We start from the raw sequence: 12,180 nt of genomic DNA, 5'->3' as shown, positions 1-12,180 counted from the left end.
GTGATGTCCTTCAGTCTCTCTGCTGTAGAGATGATCGTTGGTACTTTCATCTATTGTCTCAATAGGCAAATCTATGAAATGCTGAGGAGTGTGTGCTGCAGCTTCACAGAACCCAAAGTGCTGGGGTCCGTTCTTCGTACCTCGCTAAGTAAGTTAGCTGGATCTGATTGTTGACGATTTCACGTGATCTTGGATCGTTCGGTTCTCCGAAGCTCATCCGGGACTTGCTGTCATAGCAACAGATCCGTAAGCGTAAACCTGCTCGGGAGCAGGTTTACTTTATGTAAACAAGATTAGATCGCGGCCACTCAGGTATGTCCGCTTCATTTATACGAAAGCAACAGCGATATTTTACCACTGTTTGTCCATAAATAAATAACATCAATGTAACTAAAGATAATGCAGCACTTGATCCTTTCATTGATTCCATACAGATACATACAGGTCATTTCCTAACAAAAGGGAAATGAACTATTAACATTCTATTTCATGTATTTGATTATTTCAGATGTAATTCATATTTTAGAGTAGTAATAGTAAATTACTTCGTGTAATCAAGATGAGAGCCCACGGCTATAAAAGCGAAGGTGGATTTGGGAAGTCTGTCGCAGCCATGTCCTGTCCGTATACGCGAGCCACCCATTGTGGAAGGTGCAAGATTGATAAGGAGAGTCCTCAGAATTCAGCGTATATTGCGGGACAGACAGGATCCTTTAGCTCAGCGTGACAGTGTGCTCATAGAGAGATATTGATATTCCCGTGAGGGTATTATTTACTTAACCAACTTGTTGATGAGGGGGTGCAGGACCACCACCTGTCTTTTTTTGCTCTGCCCTTTTCTTGGTTGCTGTTATAAACAAACAGATTATTCCAGGGTCTCTTTCCAAGAGACTAAAAGCAACATAAGTGATAAATATTACCATTCTGTAGAATATTCTTATATTTCACTTTTACTTGTTCCCATGTTCTAGTGGGTCCTGTTGTGGCTCTAATGTGAAAGAGGATATAATATAATATAATATAATATAATATAATATAATATAATATAATATAATATAATATGATAAATTTACCCTACCGCCTACTGGTGTTGGCCAGAGGGGCCGATGGCGCGATATGGCAGCCTCGCTTCTGTCAGTCTGCCCCAGGGCAGCTGTGGCTACAACCGTAGCTTGCCTCCACCAGTGTGTGAATGTGAGAGTGAATGAATAGTGGTATTGTAAAGCGCTTTGGGTGCCTTGAAAAGCGCTATATCAATCCACTCCATTATTATTGTTATTATTAGATTACTTACGAGTTTAATTTGTCAGCAACTTCCTGCCAGCCCTCTCTCCTTGCTTTTGCAGCCTTTGCAGTGTTCCCTTGAGTTTTAATTAAACTCTGAAACTCCTGAAATCCCTCAATCAAGAGTTCTTGCTCTGCTGCCGAAAAATACCGAGCGCGCTCCTTCGACATTTTCGCCGACCAATCAAAGGGTTGCCGATCAATGTTTCTACTATCGATGCGTAGCTCCTGTTAAGCCACCCAGTGATCTCACATTACTTCATCCAGCTGTACTAATCGTCAACAACAGGTGAGAACCGGAATAGTGAGCTCAAAGTTAGCGCGATGATTTGATCTTGGATGTAGTAAGCGACGTACGAAGAACGGACCCCTGATCTTCACTCAGTAAAGGAATTTTCAGCATTCTGTAACAACAGCCAAGCAGAATCATGAAGACTGTGATAAACAACATTTATAACATGTTTCCTGTTTCACTGCACAATAACAGACAAGCTGTTTTCATCACAGCAGGAACATTATTAGAGTTTGTTACAGAGGCGTCACCTTTACTGTAACAGGCTGAGCTCACAGGAGTCTCAGTCGATGTCAGACTGAACTGCAACATAATCGACAGTTTTTAGGAGATGAGGTTAGTTACTGTCACTAGAGTTTGGTCTGTTTGGAGGTCACAGCTGAATCGGTGAGCTTCACAGAGCTGTCCGCCTTCAGACTCGACGGTTTCCTGGATATAAGAAAAACAGAAGAAGAAGAAAGTCAGGTGACATAAAACACTTAAAGCTAACAAAGGGAAACCTCCAGAGCAGCAATGTCAAACTGCTTCAGTGGCCACCTCTCTCCATCACTGAGTCAGTCTCAACTTTACGGCATTTAAAACATGTTTTTAATAACTGGTTTATTTTGATGCTGCTGAGGCTTCACTGACAGCTGGATGCTGACACCAGTCGCCCTGCTACGCCTCCATGATTGTGCCATTTGGAACAATCTACTTTTCTTTAATATTTATCAGTGTGATACTCAGATTACGTGTTTCTGTTTGTTATACAGTTTATGGATGCAGTTTGCTGTGGGGAGAAGATAAGTCAGCATAACAACCTCTCATTGCTTTAACACAGCGAAGGCTACAACACAAACACTGAGGCTCTGTCCCTCTTTCACATACAGTCTATGAACTGAACTACTTAAATAGGAGGATGTTGTCTACCTGATATCTAAACTGATGAAGGAATGGAGAGTTTAAATGTTAGTTGTAAACAGCTATATCATATAATAACTGCAGCTGTAGCTGTGATCAGACATCCCCCTGCAGGCCCTGAAGCTGAGCTCTGAGGTCCTCACAAACCTGCTGGAGCCAGCTTCCATCCTGGGGAGCACGTTTTTGTGTTTCAGCGCGGGGCGAGGCACAAAACCCAGATCTCCCGGCCTGTAGCGGGCCAGCTGGAACTGGAAACTCCAATCTGGATCCAGACTTCTTGTTCTACACAGACGATAAAGATGCAGGATTTCTGTCAGTCATCAACCTGTCAGGTATTTGCAGACCATCTTAGCGAGCACTGATTTTATTACCGGGCTGCTGCAGAGTCAGGCGTCTGCAGCTCGTTCACTTTGCCGCCGTCAGCAGCGGAGCTGGCAAATCCGTCTCTGCTTAAAAGCACCAGCATCCTCTGCATCAGCTGCTTCCACTGGTCCACCTCTGAGTCCTGCTGCAGGTGAAAACAAGACTGAAACAGTCTGATTGGCTGAGATAAAGACCTCACCTTCTTCACTGGAGCATGGAACCATCGTCATCGACAGACAAATAAAATGAATTCAGTTTGCTTGCAACAACTTTGTGTTTTACAGATAAATTCCACCTTGTCATAAATCTTTTTTTCCATTTCTGTATTCTAAAACATAAAACGTTGATGAGGCGAATACCTCGTGTGTTCTGTGTTAGCTGAAGGTTTCAGACTTTTACTTTGAAATGATGTCGGTCTCACTGAAGCTCACTTTTCTAAAATCGAGCAGTCGGTCAGAAAGTACGACACCTGTCATCTGCACACGTTCCAGAGTCAGCGCTGTCATCTTACCATCAGTGCTTGTCTGAGAGCAACAGCTGCTTCCTGAATGATGTTCTTCATCCTGCTCCTCCTCCTCCTCTCCTGTTGAAGCTCCGCCTCCAGCCGGCTGATCTGAGCTCTGTTTTTACTGCACTGTTCAGACAGAGAGGCCTGATTCTGCCTGAAAGCACAAGCAGAGGGGGTATATCTCAGTGGTAGAGCGTTTGACTGCAGCTCAAGAGGTCTCTGGTTCAAATCCGGATGCCCCCTGAGCAAATGTTATGCCACCCTGAGTTACCTGCCATCATAGAGCAGGAGTGGGAATGTGTTTTAGATGTGTCCTTGATCCAACACAGCTGATCTAAATGGCTAAATGACCTCCTCAACCTGTCCTGAAGTTCTCCAGAGGCCTGGTAATGACCTAATCATGTGATCCAGGTGTGCTGACCCAGGGTGAGATCACAGGAGACTCTTCCGCTTTTCCTCAAAGTGAAACAATTTCTCCCCTTTAAGGAAAAGATCTCTTTCTACTCCATATAATTTATTTTTCAACTTCAAAACAATCCTTACTCTTCTTCATCCTCTGCATTTAAGCCACCTTTCTTCTGATTGGTTGCCTCTTTCAAACAGGTTTGTCCTGAACAGTGCATATATGGCAGAAATGATAATGATAACAGGCTCACCCTGACATGTTTAACTAATAATAATAAATAATGAACAATATCAGTGAGTACTTGCAGTCAAGCCTCCAAACTGATGCACAACTTTCTGTTTTCTGCCTGAATCTGAGCCTTTAAACTAAAATACACTTTTCTAGTTTTGCATGTAAAGAATTATTCATTTTGAATGAACACGTTTCCTGTTGTGTTTCTATGTACAAATAATAATTTATGGAGTTAAATGTACGATATTTCACAGACACTGTTTTGTGTGGCCGTAGTTAACACGTCAGGTCAAGGCTGCTCTTATCTTGCAGCGTCTCTTCTCTGGATGTGTGAAAGAGGGATTTTTCGAGCTCTTGGCTTGGAAACACAGAGGAGCAACTGAGGTGGAAAAAAAGGAGGCGAGCACTCCGAGTCACTGATGACAGCAGCTGGGACCGCTGCAAACGTCGCTTTCTTTGTCTGCAGTGATGAACAAGGCTTCATTGTGCAGAGATCTGCGTCTGCCTGAGAAGAATGCGACCTTGCTGATAAGAAAAGTAGCAGAGCAGAGCAGAGCAGTGAGTAATGAGCATTTAATGTTCATATCAGGCACCTGTTTGAGTACCTGCTTGATGGGAGCCACAAGTGCTCTTTTCTAGAGGCATTTTTTTAGTGTGTGTGTGTGTGTGTGTGTGGAGTCCTGCCTGTGCCCCTCACAGTAACATTTAACGATTAATCACAGTGTTGCTAAATAACAGGCTCTGGGTTGCATCAGTCACATGATGACCATTAACCAATGATCGCCCTTGACAGCAGAGCGCGCTGGTCACGAGTCAGGAACGAGCTCTACAGCACGCAGGAGTATTAGCTTGTTGTGTACACGTTGGTCAGTTGTGTTGTGGTAACTGACGAATTGAAACAAACGAGCGTGCTGTGTGTAAAACCGCGTGACAACCATCACCTGTCCTTTTATTAACTGCACAAGTAGTAGCTGCTAACTAACTGGGTGAGGCTGTCCTGGGTCTGTGGGGCTGTCCCCGTTTTATGGAACATATTTATTTTTACAGGGCTTTTCCTCCCTTTATGGAGGGCTTACATTTAGTATATTTACACAGTGAGAGAGAGTGTGTGTGTTTGTGTGTGTGTGTGTGTGTGTGTGTGTGTGGCAAAGTGCTCCTGCGCAGTGTACCATAGGCACGAGAAAAGTTGTCGTACCATAGGCACGAGGAGTGTGTGTGTGTGTGTGTTTTGCCTTATGATTCCAAGCACTGTCACCAATCTTTGCATTTTATTATTATCTCACCTGTTTAATCAGCTACATTCTCTCCAATGGACTTTTTACCGTCTACGGTCTCAGATCCACACAGCCCCGCCCTCCAGCACTGTCAGCAACAACATTGTACCCATCAGGTAAAACTAGTTTCTTGATGAGTGTGGGTTGTTGTTCCAGGCTGAACGCTTCCCTTTTTAACTTTGAGCCCCGCCCCTTCAAACCTCTGCACTGCCCGGGTTCATTTTCATTCTGAATACAAATTTCTGTATTTCTGCTGCACTAATGTAAAATACTAGTTTATGTCTTTGTATTGAAGTAAAACAAAAATGAATGCACAAATATTTTTCTATTTTTAAATATTAATACATGAATTTTCCAGCAATCATAAGTAAAAAAGGAATAAACTATAAACTACTGTGGGTGTTTTCTTGTCTCGTTCAGGGAGGCCTCATCATCATCATCCAGCCATCAGCTGCTACCAGTAACACGATTCAGTGCTTTTATGTTTCCTGTCTGTCTCCTTTGTGTCTCTGTTGTTATTGATTTATTTGATTACTTATTATTGATGAATCTCACTGTGGAGTTATTGCTTGCATATAAACGTACCACAAATGAGACTACGAGCCCGTATGTGTAATAACTGCACCTGCTGCTTTGCTTTCATTAACGTGAACCTGAGTGAGACTCATCTGTACGGACGGCAGAGTGAACTTTGACCTCAGCGCCTCCATCTTGCCCAGGGCTCCTGCGTGTTCGGTCTGAAGCTGCTCGAGCCGCTGCCTGCAGTCCTTCTGCTCCACCTGCAGCTGCTGGCACTTCTCTGTGAGCTGCTCCACCACCTGATGGAGAGAGTTGGATATGGATTTAGAGTGAATCACTTGTTTTTCACGTTAAGAAGACGTTGGCGTTAAACACGATGAAAGGGCCTGGCACTGGGAGCACACTGTCTAATGCTGGTCCACTTTTCAGTAACCTTGATTTAACTAAATAAAATGTGGATTATTTGAAGCCGCTGTAATCTGAGTGGACAGTGAAGCATGACTGTGGTTACACTGCATTTAAAATATTAAATTAAACTTAAAGACATTTAGAATTCCTTCTCTTACCTTCTTACGGACGCAGCTGGTGCGTGACGTGTCTCTGAGCATTTCTTCCAGGTTTTCCACATCCATGCTGAGCTGACTCTTGCAGCCCCGCAGGGCAGCATTCTCCTCCATCAGGATCTGCACCTGCTCCGACAGCTGCCCCACGCGAGCTTTCACCTCCGCGTTCTCCTGCAGTGCCAGCCTGGTCATCTCTGGGACTTTCTGGTCCACCAGGAGCTGCACCTCTGCTGCCATGGCTGCAGCGTGAGACTCCATCTCCCTCTCCAATCTTTGGCAGGACACAAGACAAAGAAGGTAAAGTCAGAGGGTATTTTAGGTGGATAATTCAGGTATGCAGCCTTGTGAGGAGACACTGACGATATTTGTGTATTTGCTGTGCAGTAGATAAGGTGAGTGTTCTCATATATATATAGCCAGATATTTAATTCAATTCAATTTTATTTATATAGCGCCAAATCACAACAAAAGTCGCCTCAAGGCGCTTTATATTGTACAGCAGATACAGAGAAAAACCCAACAATCATATGACCCCGTATGAGCAGCACTTTGGCGACAGTGGGAAGGAAAAACTTCCTTTTAACAGGAAGAAACCTCCAGCAGAACCAGGCTCAGAGGGGGGCGGGGCCATCTGCTGCGATTGGTTGGGGTGAGAGAAAACTTATTTTATGCCCTTAAATTTATGCCTGCAGGTTCAGAGCTTCAAAGGAACACGACCCTTGGTGGGACGAGGATGACATAAAGGAAAAAACATTAGTGCTACAGAGGCAGGATTAACATGTCGTCCTGAAGACAAGCTGCGAGTTGCTGCGATGACACGGATTTGTTTACAGTCTGAACTTAAACTAGTTTCTACGAGTGGACTCGACCCGGGTAATGAAAAGAGTCTGTGCTGTGATTTTTATGTACTAAAGTGGATTCCACCTCCTCTTTTCCAGCAGCGCTTTCATCTCCAGGCTGTGAATGTCATCCTTGTGCTCTTCCTTCTGACTCGCCAGCTGCTTCTCCAGCGACTCTAAGCTGGACATCATCTCCTCCTTTTGCCCCTGAAACGCCTCCAGGCTTGCAAACCTCTCCGCTAGAGGAGAGAAGAGGAGAGTTTAAATCATTCCCTGAAGCCAGTCTTTGCTGAAATAAACCTCCTGAAAGTTTAATGGTTCCTGCTGGAAACACTTGCATCCAAAAGAAATCTGGGCTGGATTTTCAAGGAATACTATAAATATAGGAATACTATAAAGCTGAGCTCCTTTTAACATCTTTGGCAGGGAGAGGCTGATCGAGGCCTCTTCCAGCAAATCACTGTCAGTTCTTTTCAGCCTTTCCAAAAGTAAAACCTTTTTTTAAATTTTAGTATTATTAATTTCTATATTTGAGACAAAACAAAAAGGCTTGAATTGGAAGGAAAACTTTTGAGTTCCCACATTTGAATTCTTGTGGCTGACACTTCATGGTATGATACAACATTAAACTAATGTTTAAGAACATGCTTCAGAAAGTTAAATGGAAAATGTATATTCTCCTGAAATGCAAAGACATATTTAATTTAACATATTTAAAATATCACGAGATTCCAAATAATGTAATCTTTAAGATTCCCCCACAGAGCTTTATTGATGCTACACAGACACACACACCACCCTCATAAATATGAACAAATACTTTGGAGTAAAATCCATCTGAAATGTATAAAATCAAAGGTTTATTTATTCAAATAATTGATTATTGAGGAAAATATGTCTCGGTATAAACTGAACTCATACCAGTCGTTTGACCAGATTCCATTAAGATTAGTTACACGTAAAACGTTCAAACAAAAGAATGCAGTGATATTTTGTAATGATTGTGAAAGCATATGTTTGAAATAAAAATGAACTGAACTGAAAAGGGAGGAAGATCCAGAAATTTCATCTTTTATTTAAAAAAAAAAATCCTTATTATTATTTTAAAAATCGAATCCCTACCATCACTTTGATGTTTATGTGGATACCCTGTGGTAAACTCTGGTGGGCTACATGCTAAGAGCTGAACTTTTACCGAGTGCTGTGTTTTCTTTGATAAGCTCATCGATGCGGTTCTGAAGCTCCTGCCTCTCCCGGCTGTGCCGCAGCTGCAGGGCGTCTCTTTCCTGATCTGAAGCCTGCAGCTGGTTCTGCAGCCGCTGCGACAGCTCGCCCACCTCGTCCTCCTTCTCCAACAGGGAACGCTTCAGGTACGCGATCGTGTCTCTGTTCTCCTGCTCCAGTGTGCTGCGCTGAGTCAGCAAGTCTTTCCTCTGTCTCACAAGGTCATCACATTTCAGCTGATATCTGAGGGGTTAAGGATGACAGCTTCAACGATTTATAAACTGCATCTGGCCTTTTCTGGATTTCAAGCAGCTCTACAGCTCGAGCAGAGCATGCACTGTCTGAGTGGCCTCAAGCTAACTCAGACCGATGGATGCCTGAAACAAATATATATGTGAAGGTCTCGAGGCCTGTAGAAACCACAGTTTTGCAGGTGTGAGAGTGATATTTTATTTCCAGCTTCTCAAATACAAAATATCTTTAAAACAGGCCAAATCAGGTGAATGTTTTTGACAGATAAGATGGAAAACTCTAAAAAATATTCCCAGTGTGACATGTACCAAATCCAAATGAACTTTTTTTTTATTTTAGAAAAAGCAAGTTTCCAATACTTGAAAAACAAACAGACACTTTCAACACTTAACTTTCTTTCTTTTGAGAAAATTCTGACAGTAAGCACCTAAAATTACTGACACAAGACAATCAACTTGCCTGAAATACTTTAATATTCTTTTGAACCTTGGTTAGTTTCAAAGTCACCACAAAGCAGTGTCAGAAACATGAGTCTCACACTGCAATTTACTTTCTTTTCTTTTTTAAATAAATTTTTATTGCTTTTTGCAACAGCATACAAAGGTCTGTTTTCTCAGTAATATGCTGCAGTAATAGGAACCCTCCCCCCCTCACCTCCCACCCTGCTCTCTTCCAAACTTACATCAAATAAAAAACACATAGAATATGTGTACATTTGTGACATTTATACATATTGAAGGAAACAAAAAAGAGAAAAAACAAACAATAGAAACAGCTAGCACAGACTAAACAATTTTCCCCTCATCCAAAATGGAAAAATGTTCCACGGGCTTCTCCACATTTAAAACATGTATCTGGAATTCTGTTATTATATTTGTTCAATTTCACCAGTGTTACATATGTTTGCATGATCCAATTATATTGTAATAACTTTAGGTTAATATTAATCGATTGTTTTTGTGATTTTAAGCAAATTGGCTTCCATGTCTCCTCAGAAATATTAATATTTAGGTCCTTTCTCCAAGCTTCTAACTTAGAAGCTGATGTTTCTGGAGAGGCAGAGACAATCCAGTTATAGAATGTTGAAATTAAGCCTTTATTACCACCTTTTTCCACCATTAACTCCTCTAACTTACTTAACTGGGGAACGTTGAGAGACTGATTTTGCATGGAAGAAATGAAGCTTCTAATCTGTAAATACTTTTGAAACTAAATCCTCAAATGAGACCATTATTCCATCACAAAAAAGATCACCCACTTTCCTAACACCTTTTTCTGCCCAACCCTGGAACCCTGCGTCCAAATTTCCTGGTGCAAATAAAGCATTTCCTCAAATAGGACTAACCTGAGAGAGATTATTCTTAATATTCATCATTTCTTTTATTGTAAACCAAACTTCAATCATATTTTGGACTATGGGATTATTTGTTTCTTTCTTTAATTGTTTTGGCTGTGCAGAGTGTAAGTACAAGTTTAATGGCATTTTAAGAGAATTTGCTTCCCTTCCCTCCCAAGATGGGGTATTTTGGGATGAAAAATAAAACATTATTGTCCTTAGTTGAATAGCCAGATAGTACCCCCCTGTATCAAAGGGAAGATACAACAAAGACAAGCGAATGCGGGGATGCTTCTTGTTCCAAATAAACTCTCTGACTAATGACGCTGGTTTGCTAAACAATCTTCCAAGTGTCTCCCTTTAGCATTTTTCTCATGCAGTATAAATACTGATTTATGGTTTGGACGTGTGCAGAGGGTTGGTATATAAACTGGACAGAGGATGTTAAAGAAGGAGCTGCAAGGAAGAAAACAGGAAGACCACGGAGAGCTAGTGTGGGAGAGGAGGATGTTAGAGACGATGCTCTGCTGTGATGACACTTAAAAAGAGAAGAAACTTGTGAATATGTTGGATAGAAAAAAATGAAAAGTCACTTTCATAAGTAAATCCTAGTACATGGCATGTGAAAGAAGCATGTAGTAAATGTTTTGTTGTATTTTGTTCATGTGAACCTGCATTAACACACTTTTCAAACCCCCTCATGAAGGAACCCCGGGATCATTGTTATCTGAGCGCACCAAAGAATGAAGCGTCTCACTGTAGCTTGTAAAATCAGTTCATTTCAATGAAGCTTTGTAAATTCAGCCTCCATTATGCTAATGCAACATTAGATCGAGTTAGCAAATAAAACATATTTAAGATATCATTACAAAGTGCTTTTTACTGCACACACAATCACTCTAAACATTACGGTAAACTTAAACGGCTCACCGCTCCAGCTCGTCGGTTAAATACGCTATCTGTGTCAGGTAGAGGTCCTTCTCTTTGTCCGCAGACCCGCTTTTCTCTGCAGGAAACTCGGAGTTTTCCTTTTTCGGTGTCTTCTTGTTTCCATCTCGTTTGTCGCTGCCTTTTCTCTCCGTCTTTCTGGGCATTGTGTCTCACAGAAAGTTAGCTAAAGTTTCCGCGGATAGCCCGGCGCGAGAAACTAAACGGCACCGTTGCTAGGCAATGCTGCCTTCAGTGACTTCTCGGAAACGGTGACGACTTCTTCTTTAACCTGATTCGTGATTGTGAATTGACTGAGATTTAAACTTTCTTGATAACAATTTAATACATACCGTACTGGAATAAAATACTTTCATGCCTTTTAAATGTGGCAGAGCTAATATATATTTCCATTCTGTTTAATATGCCATCATTTCCCCTTAAAATTCAGTTAATGTGCAATCACAAATAGAACTAAATGCATAGAAAATAAGAATGAAAAGAAAAGAAAAAAGACACTGGCGAGTACAAAAGAAATTGAAGACTGAGTTCATGATTGTAGCTAAAAGGTATCAACGGGGGAAAATATCAATATAATACATAATAACAGTGAAGCAGCATTTGAACTACACACGGAAAGCTTCAGAAACAATTCAGAGACTAAAGTGTCGAAAATGAAAGAAACTCTTTATATGCTTTCACTTTCAGTAGCACAAATTGGTTTTGCCATCTCCTTGTGTCCACCCAGGTAAATTAAATATATAAAGACAACGTTATTGCGTGGCCATTCATCATTTCATTTCACTGCTTCATCAATGCAAACAAACCTCTACAGACCATTGCAAAAAGAAGGTCTGAGACCTAACTACAGGTATTCAAAGCCAACTTCATACCTACTTCTTGTTGCATGGTATACTCAGTTTAAAGCATAAATCATTGTGGGGGCTGGATTACATAGTTGGCTTTTATTGGCTCTACTGTTCATTTTACACTGATGATCATTTCAAAATAAGTGTCTCTCTCTGAGCTGCTGAGAGGCAGCATTTATTCATATTTATTATAAAGCGGTGGATGATAGGCACATACGTTTTCCATGTTGGTCTGCTGTGTTTTACAGGCCTGCTTGGACTGGATTCAGACTAATGGAGATGTTACCTGCATTAAACTGCAGACTTTATCACTGCATTATAATCTGTCATTATAACCTTTAGAGGCAATTAAACTCAGTGTTGCAGCCCTGCTTTCAGTTACTTTAGGACCTG

At 41.5% G+C, this 12,180-nt stretch overlaps 1 protein-coding gene and 1 long non-coding RNA gene across 3 annotated transcripts; one reads left to right on the top strand and one right to left on the bottom strand.

Annotated features, from left to right (window-relative positions):
* Positions 1 to 1,717: 1,717 nt before the first annotated feature.
* Positions 1,718 to 11,161, bottom strand: LOC113034290 (cilia- and flagella-associated protein 157-like). Of its 2 annotated transcripts, none has more exons than XM_026188725.1 (9): positions 10,922 to 11,161; positions 8,375 to 8,646; positions 7,265 to 7,418; positions 6,344 to 6,611; positions 5,955 to 6,076; positions 3,351 to 3,501; positions 2,848 to 2,984; positions 2,624 to 2,758; positions 1,718 to 2,005 (listed from the first exon to the last, which is right to left on the bottom strand). In XM_026188725.1, the coding sequence occupies exons 1-9, from the start codon at positions 11,083 to 11,085 to the stop codon at positions 1,927 to 1,929; spliced, it is 1,482 nt and encodes a 493-aa protein (XP_026044510.1). In that variant the 5' UTR covers positions 11,086 to 11,161; the 3' UTR covers positions 1,718 to 1,926. The 2 variants fall into 2 exon arrangements, with proteins under 2 accessions (XP_026044510.1, XP_026044511.1); XM_026188726.1 differs by having other exon boundaries at positions 2,848 to 2,981.
* LOC113034291 (uncharacterized) lies at positions 3,736 to 5,857 on the top strand. Its single transcript, XR_003274145.1, has 3 exons — positions 3,736 to 4,542; positions 5,280 to 5,374; positions 5,679 to 5,857. It is a non-coding gene; the product is annotated as an uncharacterized LOC113034291 (long non-coding RNA).
* Positions 11,162 to 12,180: the final 1,019 nt, after the last annotated feature.

The sequence above is a fragment of the Astatotilapia calliptera genome, chromosome 12, assembly GCF_900246225.1.
Source record: "Astatotilapia calliptera chromosome 12, fAstCal1.2, whole genome shotgun sequence".
Lineage (NCBI taxonomy): Eukaryota > Metazoa > Chordata > Actinopteri > Cichliformes > Cichlidae > Astatotilapia > Astatotilapia calliptera.
Note: the sequence above shows the minus strand (reverse complement) of the source record. Positions and strands in the feature narration are given on the sequence as shown.

Excerpts from the sequence above, each read along its gene's own strand:
- LOC113034290 (XM_026188725.1), bottom strand. The coding sequence starts at position 11,085 with ATGCCCAGAAAGACGGAGAGAAAAGGCAGCGACAAACGAGATGGAAAC. Across the intron at positions 6,077-6,343 it reads CCAGCTGCGTCCGTAAGAAG|GTGGTGGAGCAGCTCACAGA; the intron begins GTAAGAGAAGGA and ends TCTCTCCATCAG. Across the intron at positions 2,759-2,847 it reads CCTGACTCTGCAGCAGCCCG|AACAAGAAGTCTGGATCCAG; the intron begins GTAATAAAATCA and ends TCGTCTGTGTAG.